General features: G+C 36.7%; 1 protein-coding gene across 1 annotated transcript in view; it reads right to left on the reverse strand.

Moving 5' to 3' along the window:
• Nucleotides 1-524: 524 nt before the first annotated feature.
• NDFIP2 (Nedd4 family interacting protein 2) overlaps nucleotides 525-27,973 on the reverse strand; it is an 86,878-nt gene continuing 59,429 nt past the window's right edge. The window contains exons 5-8 of the mRNA XM_066380696.1: nucleotides 22,083-22,207; nucleotides 6,955-7,021; nucleotides 3,345-3,450; nucleotides 525-2,020 (exon numbers count right to left, since the gene is read on the reverse strand). Coding sequence (XP_066236793.1) covers nucleotides 3,347-3,450; nucleotides 6,955-7,021; nucleotides 22,083-22,207 — 296 coding nt within the window. The 3' untranslated portion in view covers nucleotides 525-2,020; nucleotides 3,345-3,346. The remainder of the gene's footprint in view (nucleotides 2,021-3,344; nucleotides 3,451-6,954; nucleotides 7,022-22,082; nucleotides 22,208-27,973) is intronic.

A 27,973-nucleotide genomic window follows, 5' to 3' on the forward strand; every position in this document is an offset into this window, starting at 1 on the left:
TAAAAATACTATTCTGATTCCCTTGCTTGCATGATGAGATTTAAGGCTACCACTGAACTGTACCAATCATAGAGAATTAAGCAACACGCTCACTTGAATCTTTATAGATTTCAGGGAACAAAAACCACAATAAAAAGTGAATTTTTGATGTTAGATCAAAAGTGACACATCCATAATCAGGAACCAAATATAAATAACACAAAAACTAAAATTTTAAAACTAATATTTAATATCTGATGTAATAATTAGCATGCATCATAGCCTAATTTCATTTAAAAATTATTAAAAGAACAAAGTATAAGTCAACAAGAAATTAACATGATAAAGAAGGGATCTAACATAAGTTTACATTTCTTATAAGTACAAATTTTAGTTAATTTCTTAATCAGCAACAAAATGAAGTATTGTTTTGTTGCCCTATGCTATTGCTCCACTTCAAAGGGTGTAGCACAGGTACTTAAATCAACTGTAAAATTCTAGGCAGCAGAGACTGAATGGGAGCAAACAAAGAATAGGAGGCTCAGTTAGCAAAAACATCAATGTAGGTTTTATTATTACAGACAACGAAATAAATCAGAAAATACAGATAAATACAAAAAAAAATTATAAAGCATAATAAATTTTTCTTTTCAGAAATGGAAAAATGTCCCTGAAGAGTTTTAGGTGTATCTTTTAGTAGTAGTCAGTGTCTAATGAGAAACAGTAAATTTTTTATGTTCTATTTAGCTGTATTAAATGATTTTTAACTTTAAATGATACAATTCTCATCATTTTTAATGTTGGCATTGAAAAGCAAAGATATAACTAAAAAGAAAAATTAAACATAAAATGATTTGCAACATGTAATAGCTTATGAATGTAGATTCCAGTTGTAATAACAGTGGCACATACACTCTCGCAGCACACACACACTACCCACACCCCTATGTTCCAGACATATTTCCATAACTTGAAAACGTATTTTGCATATGATTTTTATAAGTTAATCCTATAATCACAAAGCAAGAAGCTATTAATAGTACAAGATTTTATTTGCTAAATTTAACAAACTAAACATCTAAAAATTATTACAATGATGTTGAAAGACACTTTTATTGGCTTTTTAAAGACAACCACAAATGAGAATATCTTATTCAAAAAATTAATTTTCAAAAATGTCTTAAATGGAATAAATATAGTATCTAACACAATCTTTTCCTGTAAGAATCTCTAAGATGGGTAATGGTAAAAACCAAGCTTCTCATTTGAGAATCCCTAAAACTAGCATGTCCCTTAAACATCTTTTTTCTTATAAAGGATATGTGTGGAATACCCATATTTTCTTAAAATTTGTCCTAACACAAACTCTATCTTTAACACTCAGATTTTCTCTATATATTATGTTCACTTATTTTAAAATTAATGAAAAGATATCTAGACACAATTTCTAAGAAAACTATGCAGAAAGTAATTTATGCATGGTTATTTACAGAAAGAGCTTTGCTAAATAATGATTTAAAATCATGTTCAATAACCTGACAAAGCCTTTCCAATAATCAGCACTGCAGGTTTCAAAAAACTTTATGTATAACAAAGGATGTTTCATGTGTCATTACTAGATGAATCTAAAAGCCAGAAACTAAAGCATTTCACATGGTTAATAATTTCATTTTTATTATACTAAATGTCAGGTCAGAAGTCAATGGCATTTACACGCTAGAAGACTGTTTATCACTCAACTCTTTCAATTATATCAAACACTGACTAACCAAATGTGACTGTACTTTACTGCTACAACTTTATGGTGTCTTTCAAGTATATGCAAATGCACAGAACAAATGAAATATAAATATTTTAAGAGAATGAACAGAAATGGCTTTTAAGGATAAACTACTCTGCCATTCAATTTTGAAGCTCTATCCTTTCTTAACTAATTTGTCTTCTGTTATTAGTTGTCTTCTATCATATTAAAGCTGTCGGTTTACAAGATGATCTGGAAATTTCACATTGGTGTAAGAAAGGAATGTCTGGTTGATGCAGTCTAGAGACAAAGAAAGAATTAGTCTTAAAATGTATCAAGTTCATTTATCTAAATGATACAATAAAAACCTATTTTATAGCAGTATTATATCAGATATACAATGTTATTTTGACAAAAATGACATAGTAGCATATATCAGAATATATTCTAAAGTTAGGAGACTATCTAGAAAACATTTACATTGAAAATGCAAACAAAATAATCATACTGAATAATACTCAGAGTGACATTTAAATTAGTAAAATTACTTTGCCTTTTACCTTACAGTTAAAACTGACAAATTACTAATGTCACTCTGTGCAAAGACATTTTACTGATTAAAGAGAAAATGTGATATCTTAGGGAGGAAAATCTTAATGGAACATTTAAAATACTTTAATATGATCCTGAAATATAACTGTATTCATTGTACTCTTCAGCAGAAATAACTAAATTATGTTAACTTACATAAAAACTCATGTTAAAAATAAAATTTAAGCAACCAAATCACAAATCACACAATTTACTGAAAGAATATACTTAGTATATAGCAACCTTGAAACATTTTGTATTTGTAGATACACATTCAGTGTTTTAGCAGATATTTAGCTTATGCATTTCAAATACTTTACAAGTTCATATCATTTGTAGATATAAAGTATATGGTACTTGCTATAAAAATGAGGATAGAGAATAGAGATATGAGTCTCTTTATGTGAAGATACTAAGTGCACAATAAACACATGCTAATGCTATATAAACAGCCTCCAGAAACTCACTGGATAACTAGAAAGATGATCTCTGCTCATTTCTTTATATTTCCAACTATTAAAGTTGTTGCCTTCATTGTTGATACAAACTGTTACACATTAAGAAAACAGTAACAGAGTTCCTACTTTTTTCACAAAACTTTCATTCCTTAATCCAGTTTATGAATATCAGTGCATGTCAAACTGCTTTTCAATCACAGACTTGTTCTTTGCTCTTTTAACCAGATGTCTATGTGGATTTCACACTGTTTTATGCAAAATGCCCTCCCTTCTGTATAAGTACGTTGTCATATTTTGTTTTTCAAGCCTTCATATTTGTGGTGGTGGTTACTTCGTACATACCCTGTGGTCAAAGTTTCAGTTTACTCATATTAAAAAAAAAATTTATGATATTCAATTTTACAAATCTAAGTTATCTTTAACAGTTCACAACTATAAGCTGATTGTTAACCATATAAAATGTTAATATGCTAAATTTGAGTAAATAACGTGAGTACACATTAAGCTTTTGATATGCATCTGGGGAATTTGAATAAATAAAGGAAATAAAAACAGTCAATATATTAATGTCTTACCTCTATAATAAAAAGAAATATCTTGTTCTATGAGCAGCTGCCATACTTTCAGACATGTTTCTGACTTTTAGGTAATTAACAAATCCTCTGAAGAAAAGGAGCAGGCCTGAGAACATTGAAATAATACAGATACATTATGTTCTTATATAGGGGCATGATACATTTAAAACACAATTATAAACAAGAGCCTCAGCTTAAAATGTATCTTTAGAATTCCATTATTCCATCATGGGGAAATATGATAAAATTTTACTGCCACCTAAAAATTATTTCAATTTATTTAACCTAGATATAGCTGAAGTAAAAATTCAAGTAAACCAAATCTAGCCATGAAAATCTAGAATTACATAGAACTATATATTTATTAAATAATTTATTTAAATAGCAAACTTACCTAATGCATTTAAACTGATCTAACTCCTAGAAATTCCATTTACCAAATTTTCAATTACTATAGCTACTAAGCAAACCAAGACACATTTACTATTCTAGTGTTCAAGGGAGAATGCATGCATATTAATGCTGACAGCTGTGGGGTAAAATAAGCCAGTCTACCAATATCAGTGTCTGTCTTTGGTAAAATCTATTTGAAGATATGTGCATTATAGCCTGACCAGGTGGTGGCGCAGTGGATAGAGCATCGGACTGGGATGCAGAGGACCCAGGTTCGAGACCCCAAGGTCGCCAGTTTGAGCGCGGACTCATCTGGTTTGAGCAAAAGCTCACCAGCTTCAACCCAAGGTCGCTGGCTCGAGCAAGGGGTTACCCAGTCTGCTGAAGACCCGCGGTCAAGGCACATATGAGAAAGCAATCAATGAACAACTAAGGTGTCGCAATGCGCAACGAAAAACTAATGATTGATGCTTCTCATCTCTCTGTTCCTGTCTGTCTGTCCCTGTCTATCCCTCTCTCTCTCTGTTAAAAAAAAAAAAAGAAAAAAAAAGATATGTGCATTATGTAAATAATTTTTAGTCCATATTTTCAAGTAATAGTAAAAGACTAATTTATAATAAAATTTAAAGTAAAAATTAGAAAAGAAGAATTGAGAAGTAGCCACTCTAGTAATTTCTTAAATGATTTGGGATAGATCTCATATCTATCTCAGTGTTCAGAGTAAAAGATTATTTTTAACTAGTAATCATTTACATAATAGATATCTTTAATAATTAAAGCAATGCCTGTGAAATGCTTCAAAGTTTCAGATTAAAATATTAGCTAATATAAAAAGCAATAACATTTATTAGTAGATTTAAGTCTCTGATATACTTAAGCATACAATTCTAAGTAAAAACATTTATTGACCCCAATAAATTTTTAGCTAACTAATCTTGGGGCCAAAAACAAAAACAGAAGCTATATATGCATGCAACTTTCTCATAAGGAGTGTTTGTCAGTTTAAAATGCAAAGTCCCAAACTAAACTTGTACCCCAACTCCAAGTGATCAGAATAGTAAAAAAAAAAAAAAAAAAAAAAAAAAAAGCACCATTATAACAGATTTGAGAGGAAAGACAGAAGAACTAGAAAAATGACTTAAACAAGTGGCATAAATTTTAGCTACATCTGACCCCATCTGCTTTCCATATCCTAACTCCTTCCATTTGTGACTCTCACTCTGATTTCCATCTCATGTTCTTCCAGATGCTGTTCAAAGATAATGGACATTGTGAATCAAACGTAAAAGTATTACTGAAAAATGTAAACCAGAACTATTTATGAAACCTATTCTTTTGTCTATTAAGCTGCTGTTTCTAAGACATATTTTGTTCTGCTCAGGAATTTTCCAAAATAAGCCAATTCATATCTACAAACCAATCACTCAGCAGTTACTGTTTCTAGTTCTACAATGTGCTCAACAGTCTTCTGTATATGTGAGAGCAACACTTTTACCACAGATTCAATTTTCACATTCCCCTGCTAGATTATGGCTGATGTGGAACCGGGGTTGTCCTCTGCATTCACTCTGCCCCATAATTGTCTTCCTATGATTCTCAATCTCTTCATAATATATATAAGCAAACACACTCAATATGTTTAACTACCTAATAAACTTTATACATCTTTTCACTTTTAAATAAGAACCAATAAAAAACACAAAATTCAGGCAGTCAGACTATAACTAACAATAAAAACTGGTTGAACCCTGCATTACTCCCCAACAAAATCCCAACATTAGAATAACTTCACTAGAGAAAGAATCCAGGATCTTTAGTGACCTTAACTGACCACTAAGAATTTGTGTCCTAAAAGATCTTAAAGATTCAATAGCAGGACTAAATAAAAACTCAAGGAGAAGACTGCCACCTACTGAAATGCTATTATTTTCTGGTACAACTAGTCTACTAGAAAAATGTAGGCTTTTAAATTTAAGTAGAAACAAAATGTATGTACTTCATGTCAGTAAATTTGAAATGTGGGTTAAAGGTATAATGTGATTTTAAGATTAACTTAATTATCATACATCTAAAATAAAAAAACACAAGCTAACAAAAATTGGATAACCAAAATTCATCAGTATAATAAAAGACATGCCTTGTAAGAAGACAACTCAACAGAAGTACAGTGATCATTAGGCACGAACCCTTTCCTTGTGCCTAGCTGGTCAATGACTAATGCAGGGCACCTTCCAGAAGTATAAAGACCGTTTCAGTGACCTAAAAACAGAACAGCTAGAACATTCAGCTATCTATCTTACTCTCAACATTTCCTAAGATCATTAAAAGAAATTATGTATGTATATTTTCCAAGATAAACAATGAAGACAATTATCTTTTAATTATATTAGGATTTTCAGGTTTTGTAGTATTCAATTAAACCAGTGATTCTTTTTTTTTTTATTTTTTTTTTTTATTCATTTTTAGAGAGGAGAGAGAGAGAGAAAGGAGAGAGAGAAGGGGGGAGGAGCTGGAAGCATCAACTCCCATATGTGCCTTGACCAGGCAAGCTCAGGGTTTCGAACCGGCAACCTCAGCATTTCCAGGTCGACGCTTTATCCACTGCACCACCACAGGTCAGGCACTAAACCAGTAATTCTTTAAATTGAATAGCTGTGGATTTTTTTTTTTTTTTTAACAGGGACAGAGAGAGAGAGTCAGAAAGAGGGATAGACAGGGACAAACAGAAGGAACGGAGAGAGATGAGAAGCATCAATCATCAGTTTTTCGTTGCGAGACCTTAGTTGTTCATTGATTGCTTTCTCATATGTGCCTTGACCGTGGGCCTTCACAGACCAAGTAACCCCCTGCTCAAGCCAGCGACTTTGGGTCCAAGCTGGTGAGCTTTAGCTCAAAGCAGATGAGACTGCGCTCAAGCTGGCGACCTCGGGGTCTCGAACCTGGGTCCTCGGCATCACAGTCCGATGCTCTATCCACTGCACCACCACCTGGTCAGGCAGCTGTGGATTTTTAATCTAAGAAATCTAGAGTATTATATAGAATTATCTGAATAGCTGAGATGATGACATAAATGTTTGGATATGAGAATTTTATAGTAGAAGATTTATTTCCATCTCAGTTGTAACAGAATGTATTTACATACTGAATTTTTAGGAAATACCAAAGTTAAACTAAAATGCAAATTAATCAAAGTAAAATGAATTAAGTATAAACTTACCAAGTACAAGAAATATCCACCAAAGCCAATACTGTCCATTGAAGTATCCAGTAAAATAATCAGAAAACTATGAAGTGAACAAAAATATATTAGTCGTGTCTGTGTACCTAAATTTGAAAATTGTAGATTTGCCTGTTTCAGATTGAAACAGGTAAATAATGATTTACCTCATTAATTATTAGCACTTTAAAAAAATCACAAAAAGAAAAAATAGAGAAGAAAAAAATAAGTGAAATACATATAAAATTATTTGAGAGAAAAAAAACCTTTTACATAAAACAACCATGTAAAATATTTTTGAAACAAAAATTAGTTTCCATCAGCTTGTAAGATAAAAGAGTAATGCTACATATCTGATTCCAACATTTTCTCATTAAAAAGTTCTCGTCAGTTCTTTTTTCATAATCCCTTAAAGCCATGACTACCATCCCAAATACACTATAGGAATTTGCTACTTTAGATATTAATACCAAAAGCCACGTCAGTTTAATTTATCAGATGTATATGTTCTGCTGACCTGCTTTCTCTGGTAACTGTGAATATAGAAACTGAGGCGGGCAAAGGGGTGAATACAAACGGCCGAACCAGGCTGTGGCACGGAGATCCAAGCCGAGGAAAATCTGATCCTGTGGCAACCCGGGCAATACAAGCTAACACTCGCGCCAAACCCAAACAAAGAAAGACAAGCGGCGCGGCCATTTTACCCGGTCTCCTGGTTGGTGCGCAGTTAGTGGGCGAGAGATTTCTTCCTAGGCCCCGGGAGTCAGTGCCTGTGTTGCCCCACGGAGAGGCAGGATCAGAGGCCTTTCTGTGGGCCGAGGGCAGAGTCTCTGGGCAGCCCCAGCGCCCTGGGAAAGCCACGCACGGGAGGGAGTGAGAACTAATTCCAATGGTGGAGATTTTCCTTGCCGAGGGTGTTTCACTCAGAGGGAAAGCGGCCGGCCTCATATCCTGGTTTGCGCGCGCAGATAAGGAGTGAGCGATTCCTCCGAGTGTCTCGGCAGTGCGCGCCCGTGTCATCGCACAGAGGAGCAGAGTCAGGGGCCTTTGTGTGGGCCAAAGCGGAATCTCGGGCCGCCCCAGCGCCTTGCAAAAGCCGCGCACGGGGACGGAGCGAGACTCAATTCCAACGCTGCAACTTTTCCCTGCGGTCGGGGGTTTCACTCAGAGCGTGAGACTGCTGGCCGGATATCCTGGTCTGCGCGCGCAGCCAGTGAGTGAGAGTTTTCTCCCAAACGCCCCGGAAGTGGGCACCCCTTGTGTTACCGGACAGAGTGGCAGAGCCAGAGGTCTGTGAGTGGGTGGAAAGCCCGCCTGATTATGCAGCAGCTCTGACTGACTGAGCCTTACCCAGAGCCCTGTGCTGAGTGGAAATAGAGTGGGGAGTTGCCAGCTCTTTGAGCCTCTTACTATCCAGGCAGAGGCAGCAGCAACCCCATAGCTGGATTATCAGGCTACTAATTGAGGAAGGAAAGACTAGGAGAAAGGCTCCAGGAACACGGACTCTCTCACTGTCGGAGCCTATAAATGCTAATAGCCTCGAATGCCAACGAGACTAAAGCACAATACATGACATTGCGATAGAGACTTATCAACTGCAAACCTCCACCTGAGCGTGGCAAAGGGGAAAAACCCGGGGTACAGAGTCACCGACCAGGAAGAGGGAGAGAAAAAAAAAGCAAGAAGATAACCTCTCAAAATCAAGAATAATCCAGAGACTTTATAACCTATCCCATTTTATTATATTTGTTCGTTTCCTTTTCTTATCTTCATTCTTGATTACTTTTTTTTTTCCTCCTCCAATTTGGCGATTAACTCTCTACCGGTCTTACTCTCCCTCTCCTTGAACTACACTACCCATAAGTGTTACATCTCCCATTATCTTTTCTCTTCTCTTCCTTTCTCTCTATGAGGGTTGCACTCCAAAACCCTTAACCTCTCTCTCTCTCTCTCTCCTTTCTTTTTTTCTTCTTTTAGTGGTTCCCTCTTTTTTTTTTTTTTTTCTCTCTCTCTTTCTTTTCTCCCTCTATATTAGTTTCTTCCTTTCTCCTTTACATCTCCTCTCATTCAAACCTCAATAACAAACAAATTATCTTATCTGGGACTCAAACTTATGTTTGTGACATTTTGGGGGTTTTTACTTCACCTTTTTAACTCACTAGCAGTGCTCCCATCCCTGGCTCTCCATATTATCTAGTTCTTGTTCCACTAAATACAATAGTAATTTTTTAATTTGTCCCCCCATTTTTCCGTTTTCCTCTTAATCCTCTCATCATAACTCTTAGACAACCAACACCTAAAAGCAAATCATTTTATTCTTGACCCAAATTTTTTCCTTATTTGCTTTTTGTGGGTCCATACGCTCTTTTTTTCTTTTTTCTTTCTTTTTTTTTTTTTTTTTTTTTTTTTTTTTTCTTGTTTCCCCTTTATTACTTTTCCCCAATTCAGGCCCTCCATCACAGGCATTGTTTGTTATATATTCACAGTCCACCACAAGATTTTATCAAGAAAGAGGGGAGAGGAGAGGAGAGGAAAAAAGGAGGGGGGGAATAATTTCCTTTTTTTTTTTTTTTTTTTAATTTTTATTTTATTTTATTTTTATTTATTTAATTATTAATTTTTTTTTTAAAAAAACAACTCTTTTCGATTTTTTTTTATTATTTTTTTAAACTTTTTATTCTTTATTAAATCTCATTAATACTATCAACAAAACCACCCTCAGATGCCATTAAGGAAGAGAAAATCGAATATCATGGATACAAAAGAAAGAGAGGTAACACAGCTAGATGAGGAAAAATCTATGGAGAAAAAATTTAATATATTGGAAACCTTGGAGCTAAATGACAGAGAATTCAAGATAGAAATCCTAAAAATCCTCCGAGATATACAAGAAAACACAGAAAGGCAATTTAGGGAGCTCAGAAAACAACTCAATGAACACAAAGAATATATGTCCAAGGAAATTGAAACTATAAAAACAAATCAAACAGAGATGAAAAACTCAATTCACGAGCTGAAAAACGAAGTAACAAGCTTAGCTAATAGAACAGGTCAGATAGAAGAGAGGATTAGTGAAATAGAAGACAAGCAACTTGAGGCACAACAGAGAGAAGAAGAAAGAGACTCAAAAATTAAAAAAAATGAGATAGCCCTACAAGAATTATCTGACTCCATCAAAAAGAATAACATAAGAATAATAGGTATATCAGAGGGAGAAGAGAGAGAAAATGGAATGGAGAACATACTCAAACAAATAATAGATGAGAACTTCCCAAGCCTGTGGAAAGAACTAAAGCCTCAAGTTCAAGAAGCAAACAGAACTCCAAGTTTTTAACCCCAGCAAACCTACTCCAAGGCATATCATAATGAAATTGACACAAACCAACAGCAAAGAAAAAATTCTCAAGGCAGCCAGGGAAAAGAAGAATACAACATATAAAGGAAGGCCCATTAGATTATCATCAGATTTCTCAACAGAAACTCTACAAGCTAGAAGAGAATGGACCCCAATATTTAAAGTCCTGAAAGAGAGGAACTTTCAGCCACGAATACTATACCCATCAAAGCTATCCTTCAAATATGAAGGAGAATAAAAACATTCACAGATACAGAAAAGATGAGGGAATTTATCATCAGAAAACCCCCACTCCAGGAATTACTAAAGAGGGTTCTCCAATCAGATACAAAGAACAAAAAAAAACAGAGCCGCAAGTAAAAGCTCCAAGAAGAACACAATAAAACCAAATTTAAACTGTGACAACAACAAAAAGAAAGAGGGGGAGAAGATGGAGATTAACAGTAGCAAAGGACGATGGAGTGCAAAAGTACTCACAAAATAGTTCGCTACAATGAACAGGGTAGGGACCCTTTTCATTATTCAAAGGTAACCACCATTGAAAAAACCACCACAGAAGCACATGAGATAAAAAAGATAGCAACAGTGGAAAGATGTATGGAATACAACCAAATAAAAACAAAAGATAGAAAAACGAAAGAGAAGGATCAAACAAGACACAAAACTAACAGAAAGCAAGATATAAAATGGCAATAGGGAACTCACAAGTATCAGTAATTACACTAAATGTAAACGGATTAAACTCACCAATAAAAAGGCACAGAGTAGCAGAATGGATTTAAAAAGAAAATCCAACTGTATGCTGCCTACAGGAAACTCATCTAAGTAACAAAGATAAAAACAAATTCAAAGTGAAAGGCTGGAAAACAATACTCCAAGCAAATAACATCCAAAAAAAAGCAGGTGTAGCAATACTCATATCGGATAATGCTGACTACAAGACAGGAAAAGTACTCAGAGACAAAAATGGCAATTTCATAATGGCTAAGGGGACACTGAATCAAGAAGACATGACAATTCTTAATATATATGCACCAAACCAAGGAGCACCAAAATATATAAGACAGCTACTTATTGACCTTAAAACAAAAACTGACAAAAATACAATCATACTTGGAGACCTCAATACACCGCTGATGGCTCTAGATCGGTCATCCAAACAGAGAATAAACGAAGACATAGTGGCCTTAAACAAAACACTAGAGCACCTGGATATGATAGACATCTACAGGACATTTTATCCCAAAGTGACTGAGTATACATTTTTCTCCAGTGTACATGGATCATTCTCAAGAATTGACCATATGTTGGGCCACAAAAACAACATCAGCAAATTCAGAAAAATTGAAGTTGTTACCAAGCATATTTTCTGATCATAAAGCCTTGAAACTAGAATTCAACTGCAAAAAAGAGGAAAAAAATCCCACAAAAATATGGAAACTAAACAACATACTTTTAAAAAATGAATGGGTCAAAGAAGAAATAAGTGCAGAGATCAAAAGATATATACAGACTAATGAAAATGACAATACGACATATCAGAATCTATGGGATGCAGCAAAAGCAGTGATAAGAGGGAAGTTCATATCACTTCAGGCATATATGAACAAACAAGAGAGAGCCCAAGTGAACCACTTAACTTCCCACCTTAAGGAACTAGAAAAAGAAGAACAAAGACAACCCAAAACCAGCCGAAGAAAGGAGATAATAAAAATCAGAGCAGAAATAAATGAATTAGAGAACAGAAAAACTATAGAAAAAATTAATAGAACAAGGAGCTGGTTCTTTGAAAAGATCAACAAAATTGACAAACCCTTGGCAAGACTTACCAAGGAAAAAAGAGAAAGAACTCATATAAACAAAATCCAAAATGAAAGAGGAGAAATAACCACGGACACCGTAGATATACAAAGAATTATTGTAGAATACTATGAAAAATTTTATGCCACTAAATTCAACAATCTAGAAGAAATGGATAAATTCCTAGAACAATACAACCTTCCTAGACTGAGTCAAGAAGAAGCAGAAAGCCTAAACAGACCTATCAGTAGAGAAGAAATAGAAAAAACCATTAAAAACCCCCCAAAAATAAAAGTCCAGGCCCAGACGGCTATACCAGCGAATTTTATCAAACATTCAAAGAAGACTTGGTTCCTATTCTACTCAAAGTCTTCCAAAAAATTGAAGAAGAAGCAATACTTCCAAACACATTTTACGAAGCCAACATAACCCTCATACCAAAACCAGGCAAGGATGGCACAAAAAAAGAAAACTACAGACCAATATCTCTAATGAATACAGATGCTAAAATACTAAACAAAATACTAGCAAATCGAATATAACAACATATTAAAAAAAATACATCATGATCAAGTGGGATTCATCCCAGAATCTCAAGGATGGTTCAACATACGTAAAACGGTTAATGTAATACACCATATCAACAAAACAAAGAACAAAAACCACATGATCTTATCAATAGACGCAGAAAAGGCTTTCGATAAAATACAACACAATTTTATGTTTAAGACTCTCAACAAAATGGGTATAGAAGGAAAATATCTCAACATGATAAAGGCCATATATGATAAACCATCAGCTAACATCATATTAAATGGCACTAAACTGAAGGCTTTCCCCCTTAAATCAGGAACAAGACAGGGTTGTCCACTCTCTCCACTCTTATTTAATGTGGTACTAGAGGTTCTAGCCAGAGCAATCAGACAAGACAAAGAAATAAAAGGCATCCATATTGGAAAAGAAGAAGTAAAGGTATCACTTTTTGCAGATGATATGATACTATACATCGAAAACCCCAAAGAATCCACAAAAAGACTATTAGAAACAATAAGCCAATACAGTAAGGTCGCAGGATACAAAATTAACATACAGAAGTCAATAGCCTTTCTATATGCCAACAATGAAACAACTGAGAAGGAACTCAAAAGAATAATCCCCTTCACGATTGCAACAAAAAAAATAAAATACTTAGGAATAAACATAACAAAGAATGTAAAGGACTTATATAATGAAAACTATAAACCATTGTTAAGGGAAATCGAAAAAGATATAATGAGATGGAAGAATATACCTTGTTCTTGGCTAGGAAGAATAAATATAATCAAGATGGCTATATTACCCAAAGCAATATACAAATTTAATGCAATTCCCATCAAACTTCCAATGACATTTTTTAAAGAAATAGAGCAAAAAATCATCAGATTTATTGGAACTATAAAAAACCCCGAATAGCCAAAGCAATCCTAAAGAAAAAGAATGAAGCTGGGGGCATTTCAATACCTGACTTCAAACTCTATTATAGGGCCACGACAATCAAAACAGCATGGTATTGGCAGAAAAATAGACACTCAGACCAATGGAACAGAATAGAAAGTCCAGAAATAAAACCACATATATATAGTCAAATAATTTTTGATAAAGGGGCCAACAACACACAATGGAGAAAAGAAAGCCTCTTCAATAAATGGTGCTGGGAAAACTGGAAAGCCACATGCAAAAGAATGAAACTGGACTACAGTCTCTCCCCCTGTACAAAAATTAACTCAAAATGGATCAAAGATCTAAACATAAGACCTGAAACAATTAAGTACATAGAAGAAGACATAGGTACTCAACTCAGGGACCTGGGTTTAAAGAGCATTTTATGAATTTGACTCCAATGGCAAGAGAAGTGAAGGCAAAAATTAATGAATGGGACTACATCAGACTAAGAAGTTTTTGCTCAGCAAGAGAAACTGATAACAAAATAAACAGAAAGCCAACTAAATGGGAAATGATTTTTTCAAACGACAGCTCAGATAAGGGCCTAATATCCAAAATATACAAAGAACTCATAAAACTCAACAACAAACAAACAAACAATCCAATAAAAAAATGGGAAGAGGATATGAATAGACACTTCTCCCAGGAAGAAATACAACTGGCCAACAGATATATGAAAAGATGCTCATCTTCTTTAGCTATTAGAGAAATGCAAATCAAAACGGCAATGAGATACCACCTCACACCTGTTCGATTAGCTGTTTATTAGCAAGTCAGGTAACAGCAAATGTTGGAGAGGCTGTGGAGAAAAAGGAACCCTCATACACTGTTGGTGGGAATGTAAAGTAGTACAACCATTATGGAAGAAAGTATGGTGGTTCCTCAAAAAACTGAAAATAGAACTACCTTATGACCCAGCAATCCCTCTACTGGGTATATATCCCAAAAACTCAGAAACATTGATACGTAAAGACACATGCAGCCCCATGTTTATTGCAGCATTGTTCACAGTGGCCAGGACATGGAAACAACCAAAAAGCCCATCAATAGATGACTGGATAAAGACGTGGCACATATACACTATGGAATACTACTCAGCCATAAGAAATGATGACATCGGAACATTTACAGCAAAATGGTGGGATCTTGATAACATGATACGAAGCGAAATAAGTAAATCAGAAAAAAACAGGAACTGTATTATTCCATACGTAGGTGGGACATAATAGTGAAACTAAGAGACATTTATAAGAGTGTGGTGGTTACGGGGGGGAGGGGGGAATGGGAGAGGGATAGGGGGTGGGGAGGGGCACAAAGAAAACAAGATAGAAGGTGACAGAGGACAATCTGACTTTGGGTGGTGGGTATGCAACATAATTGAATAAAAAGAAGAGCTTTTGACCTTCTGTACACCCCCTACAGTTAATCCTTGCTAAGAATACTAGGCAAATGAAGACCCCCAACTCATAAGAGTCTTTTTATTTTCTGATGCTCCAGTTTCAGTTCCCAACAGTGAGCTGAGAACAGCTACATGAGCCTTGAAATGGCATTTCAGCAGTTCTTATTAGTGGCCATGGTAGGCAGTTTTATATTCTCTGTGAAATGAGAATATAAACAGGTAGATGGAAGGCAGGTTTGATGATACTGGACACAGGCACTTTTCCTTCATTAGACTCTACTCATCAAGATTTATTATTTTAAAGTTTTTCTTAAAGTCAATCTAATTTTCTTGAGAGCTACTGCAAGGTAATTCTTTCCTGTTATCTTTTAGCTCCTGAGCAATGCTTCAAATAACTGCTTTCTAAAAGTGTTTAATAAATAATCGACTCTAAAACTACTAAATTTTATCTTGTTATATTTACTCCGTTTCTATTGGTCACCAAACTGAATCTGATTGAACTAAATATAATTGTGTTCAATGCAGACTTGTCCTCAAATCTGACATTAATTAAAAGTATCCATTTCTAACTTTATAGGTAGTTATTTCCAAATATCCACTGGTAATTTCCATAAATGCCTAAATAAAATGCTAACAAATTGTAAATAATGATACTGAGAAAAGCTATCTACTAACGATTATGTAAGTCTGTTTTTTAAAGCCTTTTAAGTATTTTTAAAGGAAGTACTTATAATTTATAAATGAACCATGATATCAGTTTAGACTTTTAGAAATTTCAAAGATTAAAAATTTCCTAGTACCACTAAACATGCAAATCTCACATACACCATTCAACACCTTTAAAATACGTACAGTGAAGGAAGGAAGAACTAGAAAATTGGGGAAAACATAGCTTGTAAAGTAGGACTGCACTACACTACTTTTAATCAAGTGATTAATAATTAGAAATAAAAAGTTTTCAAATAGATTTTATAGGCTATAAGAAGAAAAAGAAATAAACCAAAGCAATACATTTTTAACTCTCTAAATTTAATATATTTAATATATAACGTTACATAGCAAGAGGTAACCAGAAAATCAGAACAATATCATTCTTTACCCAAAATATTTACCTAAAGCTATATTCTTTACTTACTCCCAAGTGAAGAATATAATTACCTTCACCTTTAAGTCAAAGAGAAAGATTCACTATCATAAAAAGATACTAAGCTTTTGAGCTCATTATTGAGCTATGAAAAATGTTTTAAAATACTAAAAATTATAGGGCTGAGCCAAGCTGTTGTTTTAAAAATAAATAAATAAATCACGTTGATGGGCCCAACACAGGCAGCAGAAATCAAATTTTGGGAAACAAATTAACTAACAAGAATTTATCTGATTTTATTTTATTAATATAACATTAGCATTTTGTTTACATCTTATTTTCAAAAAGACTTGTTTTTAATAAAACACATGCATTTTAAAAAATACAATAAAAATATCAAAAACCTTAGGCAGAAATATCAGAATCTTGGGCTAAAGATATACTAAATCTGAGGTTCATGGCAACTCAGAAACAAGAAAACAGCAGTAGGATTTATAAATCATGTATTGTCTAATAAAAGGAAACACCCAAGCTTTTAGGAGAAAATCTTTCTCTCAGCACTGACCTCCAAGGGGAATTTATTGCTTGGAGTATTATAATAAAAGTCATGGTACAGAGGCAGTACAGAATTAGGAGAACAGGCACTGAATTGAGAACAAGCTAGAAAATGTAGAACTCACATCCTCCCACAACCACATCAAAACTGCAACTAAACTACAGAACAGCCGTCATTCAGAACCTCCTGGAATCTAGCAGAAGTGAAGTCCTACAACTGAAGATACAAAGAAGAAGCCACATGGAGACTGGTAGGAGGGGTGGAGATGCGGAACAGGCTGGTCCCATACTCACGTGTGGCGGTTAAAAATTGGGAGGAATATCGTGACTACAGAGGCCCGCCCTGAGGACTGAGGGGGTCAAAGTCCCACACCATGCCCCCCCGCCCAAGGTCCCAGTGCTGGGAAGAGAAGTCTCCATAACTTCTGGCTGTAAAAACCAGTAGGGATTGAGGCTGAGGAAAACAGAGGGCTGCTAGAGTCCCAGGCTATTCCTCTTAAAGTGCCTACCCAAGGACTCACTCTGAACTCCACTACTGGGGCAGCAGCTTGAAAGGCACCAGGGACATATGGGGAGAAACTGAATTGCCTGGCATCAGGACAACGGACGTTTTTCCCAGTGAGAAGTGTTGGCAGAGGCCACTGTCCCTCTTCTGAGCCCATCTTCCAGAGTCGGCAGGCAGGCACCATACCTGAGTCTCCATCAACTTGGCTATTACTGTCTCCATCTCCCCTGTACCCCATTCCCCCTCACCCAACATATGGGCCTATCCAAGCTGTTTCCAGTGGTTTTTCCATATAAATAGCCTGTCTTGGCACATGCTGCTGGCTTTCCTAAAATCTCTCAAAAAGGTAGCATCTGGCCTAGGCCTGAACCATACCTCTTGTTAAGTGGCCCCAGGCCCAGCACTAGTGGCAACAGGTCTTGGTTCACAACGTGGCCTCTTCTGGGTACCACCAAGCCCAGCACAACTAGTAGCACCTGCAGATCATTTTGTAGCTTATGCTGGGTGGCCCCATGCAGAACACAGGCAGTGAATGACCTTGGCCTACACCTCCTGAGAGGCCCCAGAGCCAATGTATCTGGTGGATAACTTCAGACCACGCTGAAGCACCACCCAACCACCTCTACCAGTGACACACTCAAGGGGCAAACTCAGTGGGCATCAGAACTCCGCGGAAATAAGTCCTGCTCTGTGGGGTGGGCACTACACAGATGATCCTTCACAAAGGTCACAGCCAGTCCTCGCAGCCAACTGACCTGGGGGTAAATCCTTCCCATTGAGGTATCAACGCGATCAAGGATCAACCACAACAGAAGGGTGTACACAGCCCATATGAGGGGGGAAGTGGCACACTTGGAGTACCCAGCTTCCGTGAATGAGGAGGCTGTGTCACTGGACCCTATGGGACACTTGCTACATTAGCCCACTCTACCAGGCCCAGAAATGCAGCAGCTCTACCTTATACATAGAAACAAACACAGGGAGGCTGCCAAAATGAGGAGACAAAGAAACGTGTCCCAAATGAAAGAACAGAATGAAGCTCCTGAAAAAGAACTACACAAAATGGATAACACGCAGTCTCCTAGATGCAGAATTCAAAACACTGGTTATAAGGATGCTCAATGAACTCCAAAGAGTAGATGAACTTAGAAAGAACTTCAACAGCATAAAAAATGGAAACTATAAAAGAACCAGTCAGAAGAAATAAAAGATATACAACTGAAATAAAGAATAATTCACAGCGAATTAACAGTAGAGTAGATGAAACTGAGAATCAAAACAGTGATTTTAGAATATAAGGAAGAAAAAAACACCCAATCAGAACAGTAAAAAGAAAAAGGAATTTTAAAAAAAATGAAGATAGTGTAAGAAGCCTCTGGGACAATTTCAAGCATACCAACAGTCGCATCATGGGGGTGCGAGAGCAAGAAATTAAAAACCTATGTGAAAAAATGACAGAAAACATCCCTAACCTGGTGAAGGAAATAGATATGCAAGTCCAGGAAGCACAGCATCTTAAACAAGATGAACCCAGAGGCCTACACCAAGACACATCATCACTAAAACGTGAAAGCGGAAAGACAAAGCAGTAAGAGAAAAGCAGTTCGTTATCTACAAGGGAGCTCCCATAAGACTGTCAGCTGACTTCTCAACAAAAACTCTGCAGGTCAGAAGGGACTGGCAAGAGATATTCAAAGTGATGAAAAGCAAGGACTTACAACCAAGATTACTCTCCGAAGCAAAGCTATCATTTAAAATTAAAAGACAGAGAGAGAGAGCTTCCCAGACAAGAAAAAGCTAAAGAAGTTCACCACCAGTATTATATGAAATGTTAAAGGGTCTTCTTTAAGGAGAAAAATGGGTAAAAAATATGATATGAACAATAAAATATAATGGATATGAACAATAAAAAGGCAATAAATACATATCTACCAACAATTGAATCTTGAAAAAAAAAAACCCGAACAAGCAGTACAAACAAACTTGTAGGTACAGAGAACATTTTGATGGCTGCCAAATGGAAGGGGGTTGGGGGATGGGTGAACAAGGTGAAGGGGTTAAGGAGTACAAATTGGTTATTACAGAACAGTCTTAGGGATGTAAAGTACAGCATAGGGAATATAATCAATAATATCCTAATAACTACATATGGTATTAGATGTGTCTGAGATTTATATATTTTTCGCTCCATAAGACACACTTTTCCCCCCAAAAGTGGAGGAAAAAATGCCCGTGCATCTTATGGAGTGAAAAATATGGTATTTATTAAATATTGTAACACAGTTTGATTCAGAAATTTTTTTTTTTCCTCTTTAAAACCCTAGGTGTGTCTTATGGTTAGGTACGTCTTATGGAGCGAAAAATACGGTATACAATGTCTAATCACTGGGGTGTAAACCTAAAACTAATATTGTATGTTAACTCTAATTGGAAAAAAATTTTTTTTTAATTAAAGGAGAGTGGTCCTGGCCCTGGCCCTGGCCGGTTGGCTCAGCGGTAGAGCGTTGGCCTGGGGTGCAGGGGACCCGGGTTCGATTCCCAGCCAGGGCACATAGGAGAGGCGCCCATTTGCTTCTCCACGCCCCCCCTTCCTCTCTGTTTCTCTCTTCCCCTCCCACAGCCAAGGCTCCATTGTAGCAAAGATGGCCCGGGTTGGGGATGGCTCCTTGGCTTCTGCCCCAGGCGCTGGAGTGGCTCTGGTCGTGGCAGAGCAACGCCCCGGAGGGGCAGAGCATCGCCCCCTAGTGGGCAGAGCGTAGCCTCTGGTGGGCGTGCCGGGTGGATCCCGGTCGGGCGCATGCGGGAGTCTGTCTGACTGTCTCTCCCTGTTTCCAGCTTCAGAAAAATACAAAAAAAAAAAAAAGAATGGCCCTGGCTGGTGACTCAGTAGATAAGAGTGTCGGCCTGGTGTATGGATGTTTCAGGTTCAATTCCCAGTCAGGGCACACAAGAGAAGCAACATTTGCTTCTCTCCCACCCCCTCTCTCCTTCTCTTCCTCTTCCACCTCCTGCAGCCAGTGGTTTGACTGGTTCAAACATGGCCCCAGGTGCCGAGGATGGCTTGCTTGGTCCAAGTACATCAGCCTCAGGTGCTAAAAATAGCTCAGTACTTGAGCCTTATATAGAGTTGCCAGTTGGATCCCAGCCGGGACACACGTGGGAGTCTGTCTCACTATCTCCCCTCCTCTCACTTAAAAAAAATAAAAATAGGCCCTGGCCGGTTGGCTCAGTGATAGAGCATTGGCCCGGCATGTGGAAATCCCAGGTTCAATTCCCAGCCAGGGCACATAGGAGAGGCGCCCATCTGCTTCTTCACCCTTCCCTCTCTCCTTCCTCTCTATCTCTCTCTTCTCCTCCACAGCCAAGGCTCCACTGGAGCAAAGTTGGCCTGGGCGCTATGGATGGCTCCATGGCTTCCAATTCAGGTTCTAGAATGGCTCTAGTTGCAACGGAGCAGCAGCCCAGATGAGCAGAGCATTGCCCCCTGGTGGGCATGCCCGGTAGATCCTGGTCAGGCACATGTGGGAGTCAGTCTGTCTGCCTCCCTGCTTCTCACTTCAGAAAAATACAAAAAATAAACAAATAAAAAAAATAAAAAGAACAAGCTAGATTCTAATCCACAAACTGTAGAACATTAAGCAAGCTATTAGAGACTCTTTATTCTTAGTTTCATCATTAATAAAATGGTTGGATTGTCACCAGAAGCACTAATAAAATTAATGAATTCAGTGTAAACAAATTATGCCTGGAACATAAAAGTACTCAATGAATGGCAGCTATATATTATTATTTCATTTAAAATATATTTTAAATTTTATTTTTCAATTACAGTCTATATTCAATATTATTTTGTAGCCTGACCAGGTGGTGCTGCAGTGGACAGAGCATCGGACTAGGATACAGAGGACCCAGGTTCAAAACCCCAAGGTCACTAGCTTCAGCACAGTCTCACTAGCTTGAGTGTGGGATCACAGAAATAACCCCAAGGTCGCTGGCTTGAGCAAGGGGTCACTCACTCTGCTGTAACCACCACCCCCTGGTAAAGGCACATATGAGAGAGCAATCAATAAACAACTAAAGTGCCGCAACAAAGAATTGATGCTTCTCATCTCTGTCTGTCCCGATCTGTCCCCCCCTCTCTGTCACACACAAAAATTAATTTTATATATATATATAAAATTTTGTATTAATTTCCAGTGTACAGCATAGTGGTTAGACAATCATACACTTTACAAAGTGATACAAAAGATTTAAAAAATATTTTTCTTATGTCATCAAGATATACTAAGGTATAACATTAACTTTAACTCAGTAAAGATATTTTAAAGGGAAACTAAATAGTCTCAGTGATCAAACTTGATACAAAAAAAGATGAGATCCATTCAAGTTTTTCTGCTTTCAAAGCTCTTTTCTATATACAGTAGTCCCCTCCTTATCATCAGGGATGTGTCCTAAGACCTCCAGTGGATGCCCGAAACTGTAGATAGTACTGGACCCTACATATACTATGTTTTTTCCTACATAACATACTCATGATAAAGTTTAATTTATAAATTAGGCACAGAAAGAGATTAACAATAGTAATAAAATAGAATAATTATAACAATATATTATAGTAAAAGTCATATGAATGTTTTCTCTCTCTCTCCCTCCCTCTCTCAAAACACAGGTATCTGAAATTTTCCATATAATACTTTTGGACCATAGCTCACCATAGTCAGCACAATACATAGAAAGCAAAACAACAAGTAAGTGGGAACTACTGTACTAATAAGTTCTCATATAAATATAGTTATAAATGTTCACACCTCAGAGATCAGTAATAACTAAATTTAGAAGTCTCAAAATAATTGAATTCATATGCATAAAATGAACACTGAACCATATGGGAAATCTCATATATTTTAATTTTAAAGACAAAAGTTATAGAGGTTATCAAGACACTCACCCTGACAATAAGGATCCATTTGATCAATGAAAGACCAAATCCACAGATGGCGCCATACCTTCCGGCTATGGTATTGGTGATACAGAAGGATAAACAAAATCCAAGCCAGTTGAAAATAAATGCCACTAAAAACAAGAGAAACAGTTCTTTTAAAAATCATACTTTGGAAACATTAAGAGACTTGATATTAACAATACTTCATTGTTCACTGGGAATAGCAGTTCTCTTTCTTTTTTAACTCTGGACCAATTAAGTCTTTTTTATAGATAATTTACCTTTGTAAATGTCAGTTATTTATTAGGCATTAACAAATGATTAAGCTTGCTTTCTAGTCACTCTGATCAATAGGATTCAATTCCTTAAAGCTTATCACCAACGGGTGAAACATCTTTAAAGCAACCAGATAAAAACCAGGTCACAATGTAGTTTCCATGTGATATTACCCAAGAAGCCTAACCCAAGCAGTCAGCCAGTATTCAAAATGTATGATGAAAGAAGGTTCCCAGAACAGATACTGTTCACTGCCTCTTCCGCTCTCTAACAGAACCTATTTTACCCTCACCTGCAACGCACCCGCTACTTCCGACTCTTCCAGCAAAGCTGGAAGCCTCATTTAGCCACAAGGTCAGTCCCAAGTACTCTGGGGAAAATCACAAGAGACTAGAACTCCTGTCCAATAATTTTTTAAATAAATAGTACTTTGGAGAAACATTCCCTGATTCTTAAAAACACAGCAAGAGGTGGGAGAATGGAATGCAGGTGAAGGACTAACTGGCTTTAAATTGGTCACTGCTGAAGCTGGGTGATGGATACACAGAGATTGATTACAGAATTGCCTACTTTCATATAAAAAGAAGAAATGGCCCCCACGTCCTCTGGATGTTTGGACATACTACCTGGAACTGCTGCTGGAATCCTGCTATCAGCCTGAGGATTAAACCCTCACTCAAAGTGGGGGAAAGTGAAGAAAAGCAAAGGAAAGCCAAACCACAACACGGCTACTTTCTGTGCCTTCACATGGCTCATCCACAGGTTTCCTGCCTTGTGAGATAGCCTCCTGATGATTTAAAAACAGTTGAGTAATGGTTTTCTATTACTTGTAGCTGAAACCATTCTGACATAGGTCCTTGAGATAAAAGTAGAGTACCCTACTTGTGGCCAAGATGTCAACATTATCAAAATAGTAACAGTAATTATAATAAAACTAAAAACCAATCTGACTGAGCGTAGGTTTGGTTCTGTTCAGTGCCCATCCTCTTACCCTAGATATCAACAATTAACACAAAGTCAACTACCTAGTCAAATTGTGATTTTTCAGAATACTCAAAACAAAGAAGTACATATTAGGATAAATTTAAATAGCTATTTCTTTGAAACAGTTTCCCTACTCTAGCAATTTCTTCCTTCCTAACGCTTTCTGAAAAGTCTCAGCTTTCTTGATCACGTATGGAAAACTGTATTATACAGTGTAACAGAACACATTCTGAAATAGGAGACTTATATTTGAGTTGACCTTGGATTCACTGCTGACTTCTATGAGCCACAGTTCTCTGAACTGTAAGCACCTACTTCACAAGGTTGATAAAGAGGATTAAGTGAGATAATGAATGTAAAGAGCTTAGCACACTACAGAACTCGGCACATGGTAACTGTTGAAGTGTTAGCTATCATTAATACCTATCTGTACAAAATGATCTCTTCACCTTACAGAGTAGGTCCTATCCTTTCTGTAGAAAAAAATTTCAGAAGACACTATTGAAATAAAGCTTGCTTAACTTCCTACTTTTTCTTTTTTAAGCCTAGATATTGATCAGTATTTTTCTATCCTCCACATCTGTGCTACCCAATGCAATTAGCCACACTGCTTCTTCCTTGAGCCACAAGAACTCATCCTCCTCTATAAAGGAGGTTATTTAAATTTAAATGAATTAAAACTAAATAAAATTAAAATTTTAGTTCCTCCATTGCACCAGCCACATTCCAAGTAAGTGCTCAAGAGTCACGTGCGGCTTGTACCTATCACATTATCAGACAGTAGAGATATAGAATATTTCCATCATCATAGAATATTCTATTAAACATAGCTACACTATTTGTGTTAGCTGTAGGGGAAAATAAAACAGCAAATCAAAAAATAATTTTACATATATTTAAAATAAAGAGTTTATACCAACGAATAGCAGCAGAGATTCCCAACTGCTATGCCACATATGTTAGTGACAGGATGGGATGTCTCTCTCCTGGGGCCTCAGGACAGGCAGGTGAGGTGTGCAGCAGAGCAGACAGGCTGCCACCAGCCCCGGCACCGTCTGCCTTTTTCCCGGTGTGCTGTAAACATGCTATCGTTTTGTAAGCAGGCCACGTTGTTAAAACATAGGAAGCTCTGATGGAGAAAATCCAAAACAGTAAAATATTCCAAAAGTATATTTTTTACCTTTGAGTACATACTCAAACACTATCCAGTTAATTTCTTCAAATCAGCCTTTCCAATACTATTTATTATACATATCATTGCACCCACACTAGGAACAAAATCCAAAAGGACACAAAGTATTTACTGAGCCATCATGTTTTCTTTCTGCTCTCTGCCAGTTGTATGAATGCCTACAAGCTGTGCCCAGGTGCTACTATATGTTACAGACTGAATTGTGACCCCTTCGAAATTTATAGGTTGAAGCCCTAACCCCAAATATAAATGTACTTAGAGACAGGAGCTTCAGGGTGGTAATCAAGATTAAATGAGGTCATTGGGGTAGAGCCCTAATCTGCCAGGACTGGTGTCTATACAGGAAGAGGAAAGAAACACTAGAGTTCTCTCTTCACATACATGTAGAGGACAGGCCATATGAGGACACATCAAAAAGATAGCTACCTGCAAGCCAGAAAGAGAATCTGCACCAGAAACCAAATTTTCTGGCACCCAGATCTAGAACTTCCAGCCTCCAAATCTCAGAGAAAATTAATTTCCATCTGTAAGCCATCTAGTCTGCGATCTTTTGTCATGGCAGACCAAACAAACAAATGCATAACTGAATCATCTTTAACTGATTTAAGCACTGGGAAAACAGTGAAGCTGATGACCACTTGAGAATCGACAGATTCACTTTTTATGCCCCTTAACCTATAGGATAGAAAGTAAAGCAGAATAGATCTTTAAGGGCAGAATCATTTCTAGATTCAATTCTAGATCCTCTATGACATGTCAGAGTTGGTAAAAAAAAAAAAAAAGAAAGAAAGAAAGAAAGAAAGAAAGAAAGAAAGAAAGAAAGAAAGAAAGAAAGAAAGAAAGAAAAGAAAAAGAATTTAATCAGAGTACACTAAACTATAAATCTATAAAGTCCATAAAAGAAACAACATGTAGTAGAGGCAGGAGAACCTATATTATACATTATATTATACATGCCTAGGAAAGAAAATAGTACTTTTCTTTCAACTTTACTTCATTCATGCCATGTTCCCCAGGAAACATAGGGTAAAATAAGGAAGCTTAAAAGGTATATGACCACAATACCGGGCCAGGCAGCGGCACAGTGGATAAAGCATCGGTCTGGGACACTGAGAACCCAGGTTCGAAACCCCGAGGTTGCCGACCGGAGCATGGGCTCATCTAACTTGAGCATGGGCTTATCAGGCTTGAGTGTGGGCTAACCAGCTTGAGCGTGGGGTTGCGGGCTTGAGCATGGGATCATAGACATGACCCCATAGTCGCTGGCTTGAAGCCCAAGGTCGCTGGATTAAGCAAGGGCTTGCTGGCTTGAGTCACTGGCTCAGCTGGAGCCCCCCCACCCCCGGTCAAGGCACATATAAGAAAGCAATCAATGAACTAAGGTGCTGCAACTATGAGTTGATGCTTCTCATTCTCTCTCCCTCCCTATGTGTATCACGCTTTAAAAAAAAAAATGGTATACAGCTACTTATTCCCTATATAGCAAGGCTCAAGATGAAACCCAATGAAGCAACAAGCTTACAGAGCCTATGTTTCTTAGGTAAGATTTGGGGAAGGAAGCAGCAGGGAAGCGAGGCAAGGAACTCAGAAAGTTGGTAAAGAATGCTTAGTGATACTCCACTACACTTCTGCATGTTCACCTTCAGAGTGCTCTTCTTTGTAAAAAGCAAATCAGGCAGGTTCGGACAGGGTAATAACATAACAACGTTTGAAAGAAGGCCACCAATCACTTTAAATCATACTACTTATTATAACTGAAAGGTGAATTCCCAGGTAAGGATGGGGAAGAACACTATCACCACCTTCACTTAATAGAACTCTATACTTTATGACATTTTGTCCATTTTCATTCCTCACATTAACTTTTTAAGAGTTGTAAGGTCAAAATAATTCCACTGTACAGAAGGACAAATTAAGACATAACAGTTAAGCTAAATATGTCATAAAGCAAGTAAGTGGTATATCTGGGATTAAAGTATTGAAGTCCCTACATCCAGTTTCTTTTTACCATCTATACCTCCCACTTACCCCCAAAGATTAACAGGATAACCTAGAAAGTAATATTATACACTATAGTTTACGCATTAAATAGAAAGGCTATATTTTTAAATTTTCAGTAGCCATCAAATACTTATTAAAAAAAAGGGAAAGCAGTAACTCTATAGTGAAGAGAGCTGGCAGACATCATCTTAACCTGGTGAGAGCCAGTGTCACCAGTAGAAGGACACAATTCCCTCCTGATACAATGCACTGAGAAGGACACATCATTCCTGTGGTATTTTTGCAAAGAGAGAGCGAGCGAGAAAATGCATAACCTGAATCTAATCATGAGGAAACAGATAAACCCAAATGGAGAGACATTCTACAAAACAACTAACCAGTGTTCTTCAAAAGAAGCAGTCATAAGAAACAAAAGAAAGATTAAGAAACTATTCCAGATTCAAGTAGACAAAGGAGTCGAGGTCACTGAAAGCAATATGCAATCCTGGACTAGACTCTGGATCAGAAAAGGACATTACTGAGACAGCTGGCAAACTGTGAGTAACACCTGTAACTAGTTAGTAATTCATTAACATTAATTTCCAAATGTCGATTATTGGACTAAAAGTTACATAAAATGTTAAGACTTGAAAAAACTGGATAAAAGTTACATGGGAACTGTACTATTTTTACAACTTTTTCTCAAGTTTTAAAGAATTTCAAAATAAAACACTTTAAATATAAAAAAAACCCTTGATACTTGCTTTGAAAATAAACAAATGAGCCTGACCTGTAGTGGCGCAGTGGATAAAGCGTCAGCCTGAAACGCTGAGGTTGCCGGTTCAAATCCCTGGGCTTGCCTGGTCAAGGCACATACAGGAAGCAACTACTATGAGTAAATGCTTCCTGCTTCTCCCCCCCCCCCTTTCTCACTCTCCTCTCTCTCCCCACCTCTCCAAAAATTAATAAATAAAATCTAAAGAAACAGAAACAAGTGAATATCATAGATAAGTATGCATACACTTATAGAGAACTTATTAATTTTTTGATCAAAGAAATATTCTCATTACATATAAATGCACCAGGTTTCCAAGATAGTAAGTTCCCAAAGAATAATCAATTATACTATACTTAATTCTGAACTACACAGGGACAAATCTGTCTTATCCTTAGGCTCTCTGTTTAAACTATCAGCCATTAAGAAAGACATGATGCTAACAATACATTAGTCTTAAGACATTTCCACTAAAGTATAAAGAATTAAATAAAAATGATTTTTTTGGTAAATAAAAAAAATTCAATAAAATTTAATACTTCACAAATATCATGAGTTTTTTAAGATAGAGTTACAATTTTTAAAAGTTCCCTTTCTGGATTCACTTACAATATGTGATGCCATCTAGAAGATATATAAAAACACAGGTTTGCATGCACAGAACAAATCATCAATGTACTATTTTTCAAC

The sequence above is a fragment of the Saccopteryx leptura genome, chromosome 4 (genome assembly GCF_036850995.1).
Source record: "Saccopteryx leptura isolate mSacLep1 chromosome 4, mSacLep1_pri_phased_curated, whole genome shotgun sequence".
In the NCBI taxonomy this organism is placed as follows: domain Eukaryota; kingdom Metazoa; phylum Chordata; class Mammalia; order Chiroptera; family Emballonuridae; genus Saccopteryx; species Saccopteryx leptura.